Genomic DNA, 10,182 nt, shown 5'->3' on the forward strand with positions numbered 1-10,182 from the left:
ATGTTTTTTTATAACTAAATCCAAATTAAATTTATTTTTATATTGTTCAATACATTATCATGTTAAGGCAATGCCTGGGAGCAATTTCCCATTAGGCATTGTCAGGGAGTAAGTCCCCTGAGACGATGTATAATTTTATTGTTTATTTTATTCTTTCGCCTTCCTTTGGGACATAACGTTCATCCAGTAATACCCAGTCTCAGTTAAGGCAATGCCTGGGAGCAATTCCTCATTCCCTGAGACCGTATATCACTTTATTATTTTTATCCAACTGTTAAGCTCTGAAAATTATACGATCACCCGGGAAAGCGGAACCAGGCCTAATTTATTACTGGCTGGCAGTTTTGATAAGTTCATTTTTGAACCCCCACTGCCGCCACAGTATGTGTATATGAATTAATTATGAATAATTATCATTAGAGTACTAATGATGATTATTAGTAATAAAATTTGCATATGTTGCGATACTTCAGTTGTACTGGCTAACAGTAACTGTATTTTTTCCTTTTTATCCAGAACAGATTAATTTAAATTGTACGAGATACCAGCTTTTTGAGTCCCTGAAGAAAATATAATCCAGCAAATCGATACAGCCCATACATTCCGTTGAATTGCATTGAACAGAGCACTCCAAACTCCAGCTTCATTGTTTTGCAGCTTTAAAAATGGTAGATCAAGTTCAACAGACAAGCATAGACCAAGAACTGTAAGCACCCAAGCCATCAAGTGCGTCTTCTGTTAAAAATAGCATTCTATTCTATATTATGCAGTAAAATATTAATTTTGTTTTTGTTTATATATGGAGATTCTAAAACTGCAATAAAGATACATTAATAAATGTGTTATTTTCCTTTAACACATAATAACTAGTGGGGTTAAAAATAAATATTGGTAGCACTACAATGACAGAAAGTCTGAAGGCTATTTTTCACGTCATAGAGGGTTATTAGGAATCGATTAGAAAGCAAAGCTAGAAATCATTGGGTTCAAGTTCAAATAGAGTTTAAAAGGGAAGGATATGCATACCTTTGCCTTAAATTCAACTTTCATTGTTGTTTGGAAAGGGACTTTTTTATTTGTTATGAATATTGTTTTGTTTTTTCCCCTTTTCGTCGGCCATGACTCCCATTGAAGTCCTATACTGCCTTTTGACATACGGAGGGTTATCTACAGGTGACCATTATTCTTAACATGGTGAGGAGTCAAGTTTTTCATTTAGAGGGACCACCATTCAATGGAAAAAGTCAACGCCCCCGACCAGATTCGAACCGGCGCCGCCCACAGATCTCAGATTGATAGACCTGCGCTTAACCACCTGAGCTACGGACGGTGCAATATTGGTTTTTACTTTTAATGTACAGAAAAGTCATTAAATTAAATAATTAAAAATTGGTCAAAAATATATTTTGTCCTAAGTCACTGCAATAGACTACTTATTAAAAATTAAATACGACTAATTTTTGAACATTTAGATTGTTTATAACGCATATGTAATTGATATTGGAGTGTGTCCCAAACTTGCTTAATAGGATTCATGTTGGATGAACAAACAGTCCACAAGCTTTCTTGTTCCTCAAAGTAATGTTTAACCACTCTTGCTCTATGGGTTGAAGAATCATTAGCAAAGATGTTTTCCCCATTCTTGTGATGAGGAAAAAAGAAAAGGTGTTTTGGGATTTTCCTAGTTTGTTTTTCATTGCTCGACCATTATCGAACCCCCTCCATAAAAACCCTACTGGGACAGTAAGACCTGCATTAAATCGCTTGTTTCGTTCTCTCCGAATTCTAAAATTTCAATCATGATAATGAAGAACTAATTTCGATTCGTCATTAAATAAACTGCAGTCGTAAAAGCATTTGAAATATCCTCATACATTAGAATAACTGGTACGGGGAGATTGCGCACGAGGAATCAGCGATTTCAATGAAGATTTTTTTGGTAATACTTGGTAGAAAAGCATTAAGGCGGATCCACATGTTGGCCGCTCGCCACGAATCGGAGGCTTATACAAGTGCTCGGTAAAGAGCAAAGAGCGGACCATCCACATGTCAGTGTTATTCAAGAGGCAAAGATGGCGGACGCACTAATGGTTTCAGCCATTGCACTGGGATTATATTATTCTTATTACAAAAAAAAAGAAAATGAAAGGAAATTAAATATAAATAAATAAGATTAAATATAAAACTTATTATAAAAAATACCAACAAACATCTTTAACCTCCTAACAGCTCTCAGTTGCAACTAGAAAAAGAACAATGGTGGAGATGCTACACGAGCGCTCTCACGAACCCCTTTGATTTGTGTCCAAAAAACCGACTCTCGACGGCTCGGCAACGAGCCTAGAACAACCAAGCCAAGCCACGCATCCACATGCTCGCGTATGTCTGAGTTCGCCATGGCTTGGCCAACATGTAGAGGCCCCTTTAGACACATGTCCAAGGGTTCTTGCCAGTGCGGCATAATAAGAGCCGAGAGAAAAATATTACATATTTTTGGACATTTTTTATGTTATCGCATATTGCATTTGCTCTATGTATTTGATGTATATAGTAATCGATTTTTTTCCCCTGTATAATAAGAGCAAAATATTATTGGTTGTATTAAATAAGTGTAAGTGTGTAATAAATAACAAAATCCAAAAGTAACTTCCAGTAAAATAGTAAAAAAAAAAATTGGATAGGAGAAATAAAATCAGTTTTGGTTTTAGTCTCTATTGAAACCCTTAAATATAAATTTTCACAAAAATCAGAAATTTTTGGATGATTTTTTCTGTCGAAGTCCCGCGTTTATTAAATAAATTCATATAAAATATAAAAATCTTTTGCTCAAAATTTCAACCGTATTGGATTGGATTCAACTTTCTTGAATATGACAAAAATTGCAGGAACATCAACATGACACCACTAATCTATCTTCATGAAATGATAAACATTGGACCTTCATAAGCAAATTAGAGCCGGATTTATGAAATGAAACGTATGAGAAATTTTCCTTTAATTTAAATTACTTTTTTTTCACATAAAGGTAATATTTTTTCTTATACACGAAAAAAAAAGTCGATTGCTGTATAATAAACATCAAATACATGCAGAGCACAATGCGACAACATAATTTTTTTTAATTATGAGAGATAGTTGACCGTGGATGACTTATACGAGGAGAAGATGGTTGGGGCTGGGGTCAAAATAAAACAAAATATCAATCAATTATTTGTGTTTTATTTTGACCGCACCCCCAACCATCTTCTCCTCGTATAAATTTTCTTTATTTTTTTCTCGCCTCTTATGGTGCATAGGCAAGAGTCCTTGGTCCATTGGCCACGTGTCTCATATTTCTCGATCTAGTATCACCAACAAAAGTTTCATTGAAATTGGTTATCCAGACTCATTTATAGGCGTAGTCTTGCCTTGAGAGTAATGATGACGAAAAACCAATATTTATTTCTACAGGTGGTTAAATTGAGAATAAATCCCAATTGTGTAAACAAAATAAGTTTATTTTATTGATAAAGATTGTGGATAAGTTGTGGAAATAGTTTATTTTAAAATAGAAACAATTCAAAATTTTTGTGTTAAAAGAAAATGGATAATATCTACATTTTTGTAAGTGATCGGCTTCAACTTGAGCAGTTTGTATATATGGTACCAAGTATACTACATGATGGTCAATAAAAATTAATGAAATAAAATTATCATAATTACTTTTGAGAGTTTTATTGGATTATTCGTGAAATTATGCAAGATGACACCACAAAACATCCCAACAGCCCATGGTCCTGCCCTGGCGTAAGGAGTCCCGTACAATTTGTTGTAATAATGATCAGCTTCTTCATAACTACAAAAAAAAAAATTGAAGTAAATTTTTTAAAATAAGAAATGAACAGCATATTAGTTCATGATCGGAACCACTAATTGGTTTAATAACGATTTAATCTAGAACGCTTTAAAGGAAACTTGTTTATCTTCCTGTGTATTCCTAATTAATTCCTCTGTGTGTGTGTCCGTGCAACATACTAGAAAAAATAAAATAGCAAAAATTGTTTTTGATAAGCTAATTCATAGGAATAAAGAAAAACTTATTTTCTCTAAGATGTTCTCTTTCCTTATGCTTAGTTCTAAGGGAAATAACTATTGATAAAAGAGAGGGCACTTTTAGTTATTAAAATTATAGTGAAAACTTTTCACCTTAAAAACAAAATGTCAATTTGTAGAAGCTTCCCTTATTAAAATTGAAGGAATGGATGTTTATATCTTATTTATACTTTACCACCTTTTATTTATTTATTATTAGATTGTAAATGTATTAATTGTTAGTTAATTATAAACTATAATAAATAATAATGAATCATCCACTTTTTCCTTTGTGTTTTTTTAATTTGTGGATAAAAATTTCTCCACTTGTACTTTTTATTCATTGATAGATATTACAATTTGCCACACAGTTGTGAACAATAGGTAATAGTGATGAATGGTCACATTTATACTAAAATAAAGAATAAATAAATGAAAAAAAACACATAAAAATAAATAAAATCTCTCTTAAAATATATAGAAATAGAAGGATAAACAAAATGAACATAATCAAACTATGGTGGATAGCAATTAAAAAGATTAGATGTACTATATACTGACCTGTTAAACATCAAGTTCTCTGTAGGAAGATGATACAAATAAGATACCAAGAAAGTTGATATGACTGATGTTAAAAAAATTGCACTTATCAACTTGAATAAGTGATGAGGCCACTTGTTTATAACTATCACCACCAGAGGTGACAAGAAAAAGAAAAGCTGCCAATCTGCTGCCAGGTACCAACTGTGTGGCATGCACTGCAAATTTATTACTCGGTTAAAAATATTATTCCATGAATGTACACTTTCTTACATATTAACATAAATATACATTTTTTTTAACTGGTCAGTTAACCAGAACATGTGTTTTTTAAAAATAGTTTAGATGATTTGATCCTATTCTTGGTAACAAATGAATAAACAACTTAAATAATTTTGCTTTGTTTCTTATTTTTCTCTTTATTTTAGCTGAAATAAACAGTATTGGGGAAAAAAATAATAGGTACTTACAGCTTCATTATATTTGTTTTATGGATAAATTCTAATTTCTGCGTTTATTTTTCTTTTATTATGATTTTAGTCGGGGAAGGAATTGGTTCATAGCTTTCCAGTTTTTCCAATCCACCCTCTGGCCCAATATTGTACAATAATGCTTTCGATTTAGAGGTTTTTTAATTTTGTTTATTTATTAATTTTGCTATTTTTTTAAAATTTATTGATCTGTTTTAGGTATTTTTTTTTCATAATTTAATATTGTATGAATACCTAAATATATTAAAAGCTCTTGAAAGTGGCAGATTGTAATATTTCACTATAAATGAAAAGGTTCATTTATTTCTATTTGCGAGTACTGATCTAATTTCGATAGTCTTTTTTTTTCTTTTGTTTTTTAGGTAATTTATTACCTATCAAATAAAAATATATATAGTTTACTATAAAATATGAACAATTTTCTTTGAAATATAATCATTTCATCAATAAAGTCTAGAAAAATATGTTTTTCGCTATTGTGTAGCAGTTATTACGCACAGGGCGCCAAATTTAATGCACAAGCATCAGGGGTCGAAATACTACAAAAACAGACACTAAAATCGGTCTATCCATTTGACAGAAACTCAGGTTGACTAATGGCTATAAAAGTATTTTTTATAACCAACTGCATATCCATGATTTGACCGATTACTGAAAGATCATCTCTCTCGATTTAGTACTTATTTAAAAATCAAATACTTTTGAACTCACCGACTTGAATATTCCTGGGTAAAGATTGTTGATATATAGTACATTAGTCCACCAGTAGCTCGCACAGGATTGTTTTTCTTTATCTATTAAGTAAACACAAAGCGGCCCATCACATAGCTTATTAGCAAAAGTTGAAATCACCAAAAGTGTTGCCAAATAGGGAGGCGTCAATCTGAAAGTTATATTCAAACATAAAGGATATAATGATAACAGTGAAAGTATAATAAAAACCGTATTAAGATAATACACTATTTAATAATATTAAATATATATATATACACAGTTAAGAGATATAAGTTCCTAGTGATGGCCGTGTTGGGGAAAGGATGCCAGAGTACCCTCCATGTTAAGAGTGCTGTGGATTGTATTCCCTCATGATTCAGTATCTATTTTTTTAAGGAAGTCTCACAAAATAAATGTTGATACCCCCACTTTGGTAAGTTTGTATTCCCTCATGATTCAGTATCTATTTTTTTAAGGAAGTCTCACGAAATAAATGTTGATACCCCCACTTTGGTAAGTTTGGGTTGGCAACTTTTAGGTAACCAGAGATTAGGGAAAAGGAGCCAATACACCAACTAACCTGACTGGGGAACTAGTGGAGGATACAGGAATTTTCTGAGGGGACCTTTGTTCAAAATTAATTATATACACCTAATAGAAAATTTGGATCTAGAAAATTATTCTCTAAATAACTTCAATTTTGAAATATAATTTATTTTTTCATTAAGGGCATATAAATAAAGACAACCCTTTAATTTAAATGTAATAGAAAGAACGTTTCAAGAAAAAAAATATTTTTTTTCCCCACCTCGTGCTTCCCTAATGTTCCAGACTGGATCCGCTAGTGACCCCAGAAATATTAGGACAAAGTTACTGGACTAAACTAAAAAAGCTCAACTTCCAACAAATTTACTCTACTTAGAAAATATGGCAATGAGTGTTTTGACAGTGCGGTTCAAAATTGGCTGCTGGACCCTGTTACTCATACTGTTAATTATTGGAACAATCATCTACAAAGATTAATGAAATAGCTGCTGAATTATATACAATAAATTAAACGAATGTTATTTGTAATTAAAGCTTTGGACGATGATAATGGTAAAACAATCATATCCAAAAATAAAACTGATAACATTTATTAAACAGTCTATTATAAATAGAACGTATGAATTATACGTTACTGGCCTGAATTAATCATAAAGAATTTGAATTATAGGAAAACGTTTAGTCAGCTATTTATTTTTTTTTTTTTATAATAATAGTTTTTGTTTAAGAATAGTACTAAAAACTATCACATTTAAGGGCTATAAGTATAAGCGTTCTAAGTATTCATTCATGTCATAAAATATCACGGATAGAATAAAAATTAATTAGTTAATAACAAAGTAGTTATATGAAATATAAAGAAAATCAGATCTGAATAAAAATAAAATAAATAAATCTGGTCTCCTGTGGAACTGAGTGAGAGCAATAGAGCCGGTCGACTATTAATTTAGTATTAATATGGTATTATAATCATATTAAAAAATCAATCTAAGAAGATTATTACCTTTATCATAGATTTATTATTTAAACACTTATCAGTAAATATTAATAAAAAAAAGTAGCTGAATTATAAGCAAGCATTTGGTAAAATGTTAACTTATCTCACCAACTTACCTCAAGTACCTGTGAGTATAATAGCTGATTAAATTGAATTTTCTTTTCTTTTCTAAGCAGTTCCATGTCAACAATATCCCACCAATAACAAAAAATGTATCTACTGCAAGAACCAATTCCGTCTCTATAGCTCCTCTCCAGGATCTAAGAAACTTACAAATAGATAAACATTACCCTGACTGAAGAACTTTTGTATGTTTTATTACTGCATATATTTTTAGAGACGCACGCGCACACAAAGATAATTATAGAAAAAATTAAATAAATGTAAAGTCCTCAACCAAATAAGATATACAGTTATATTTCTGTTTTACTTCATTGTTCTTTTTTTTTACCCACAACCTGGTCATTTCTGAGATACGGGGGAGTCAAGTTTTCATTACGGGGGACCGCCACGAAATAAAAATCAACCCGCTGCAGACATGAGGTTGTAAAGTTGGCGCCTCAACTCTCTTAGCTACAATGGCTTTCAATATTACTTTAAGTACAAAAAGTATTGTAAATCATAAAACATTGCTCCACATCATACTTCCATTTAATGTCTTATTAGGACTATCAAGGTCAAAAAAGGTTATTTTTAGAAATCCCTGTAGGACAATAATAATCTATTAACAATTTTTATAATGATAAACTTTGGATAACCTTCAAAAACATCTTTTAATTACAGATGGCTGATTAATTATGCTTTTAAGTTTATTAAAAATATAAATTTAATAGGGTTATTGGTTTTATTATCCGACCAAAACCTTATTAAAATATAGGTGTGGTAGAATTACAGTAATATTGGTGACCCCTAAGTAAACTTTTGAATGCTCTGAAAAAATATCAAAGTACCAATATGTTAAAGTTTATTACATTGTGTTATTCACTGGTGTTAATTGTTACTGTAAAATGATAAAATATCAAATTGAATAACTTCAAACCATATTCTGATGGTGGACACGCAGATTCCCACCTGTGGTGGAGCATTAGTGAGCCAGACATTTTTACTGAATTTGTATGACCTTTCATATCTTAAACGTACAGAACACAACTAAAAATTATTCTGAATCGATTTTCAAAAATAAAAAAAATTAAAAAAATTTAATCGCTTATTGTACTCCTATAGTATTCTCGCAGTCATTGTCCCACTTTCCTAAGAACTTCTCGACGAACTAAACTACGATACGGTTTTCGATGAAACTTTTAAGGTATGTAAGGCTCAATTTAGAATTGTGAAAATACAAAAAGTTTGTTGGGAAATATAAATCAGTAAGGAGCATTTGAGCCATAAAACTGGACAAAAATCTGAAATATTGTACAACCAATGTACAAAATGTAATTGCTATTACAATTACAATTACTGTAATTTGAATGTCCAGAAATAAAATTACCATGTTAATTAACAGTTTTAACTACTCAATGAATCACTAAAATTACAATTAATAATTACAGTCACATGTAATAGTTATTACTTTTTGCACAACTATACTATAAACTACCCATTGGTAGCACTCTTAAACATTTTTACAATGTAAGGTATTGGGGCTATCTTCTTTTTAGGCACCTCGGAGGCTTGCGAGGAATGGAAGAGGAATCAAGGTTAGAAGCTAGAGGGTTTGGGTGGTTAGGGAGTTTATAATGGAAAGACTGATATCTGGTTTGGGCCAGTTCGGTTATTATGGAACATTAAGATCTTTATGTATGATTTTATTTGTGACAAAGTAAGGAGAATTGAGGATTTTACGAAAGATTTTGGATTGTAAGGATTGGATACGAGAGGAATTCGAAAGTTTAGTGGAGCCCCCAAAGCTCAACTCCGTATGTTCAGATTGGCCTTATTACAGTCATGTAGATCAGTCTTTTGTAATGAATTGGAAGTTTAGACCGTTTTTCTAGTAAGTGCTGTAATAGTCAGAATCGAAGTACAGTTTCCTGTCTTTTCAGTACTGTGTGAGGGTTCCAGGCTAGTCGTTTGTCCAGATGTAATCCAAGGTAGCGGATCTGTATTAAAGGGTTTTATTAACAGCAAGCACACATGTGTCATCGGCATACGTGGAGAGGATAGTGTTAGGATTGGTTGGGATTTCAGCTGTATAGACGCTGTAGAGGATGGGACTGAGGATAGAACAGTAAACCTAAACATAGGTATGAAATATTGTAATATAAAAAATAACATGTTTACATGTTATTAAATATTTTTAAATCATACATCTTTGCACATTATAAAATAATAGAAAAAATAATTTTTTTTTCAATGATTTTTAAGGTTTTGTTGCTCTCAGAAATCATCATTCTAGGATGATTACCGATAAAGCCAAATAATAAAAATCTTGAAAGTTGAAAAAAAAAATACTTAAGACGGGTCGACGTTATGTCACAATTAAAATCTTCAATTTTAATTTTTTATAACTGCAGTATATAATCAATAAATACAGCATTTCCTTTTCGTATTTATTTTTCCTACTTAATTAAACTAACAGTTTAACATAACTATCAGGGCAAATACATTCTACTTACCTCGTTATAAGAAAATTTGTTTAAAACTGGATAGTTTACGATCATTTCACTAAGTACAATGTGGTACCATACAATCATGCACTGGCTCAGTACGCGAAGTCCGTGGAGGCTTGAGAGTAAGGTGCATCTTGTGTTTGTCTTGAGCATATTGGATAAATTTCTTTTAAGGCAGAAGCTGTCCCATATCTGATGAAAAACTGTTTAAAAA

At 31.4% G+C, this 10,182-nt stretch overlaps 1 protein-coding gene across 1 annotated transcript in view; it reads right to left on the reverse strand.

Annotated features, from left to right (window-relative positions):
* Window positions 1-545: 545 nt before the first annotated feature.
* Window positions 546-10,182, reverse strand: part of LOC106681174 (nose resistant to fluoxetine protein 6) — a gene marked incomplete at its 3' end in the record, with an annotated part of 23,124 nt that continues 13,487 nt past the window's right edge. The window contains 6 exon segments of the mRNA XM_067052294.1: window positions 546-735; window positions 3,703-3,835; window positions 4,633-4,829; window positions 5,814-5,985; window positions 7,476-7,627; window positions 9,975-10,171. Coding sequence (XP_066908395.1) covers window positions 546-735; window positions 3,703-3,835; window positions 4,633-4,829; window positions 5,814-5,985; window positions 7,476-7,627; window positions 9,975-10,171 — 1,041 coding nt within the window.

Source organism: Halyomorpha halys, unplaced genomic scaffold (assembly GCF_000696795.3).
Source record: "Halyomorpha halys isolate HHAL.00 unplaced genomic scaffold, Hhal_1.1 Scaffold315.1, whole genome shotgun sequence".
Lineage (NCBI taxonomy): Eukaryota > Metazoa > Arthropoda > Insecta > Hemiptera > Pentatomidae > Halyomorpha > Halyomorpha halys.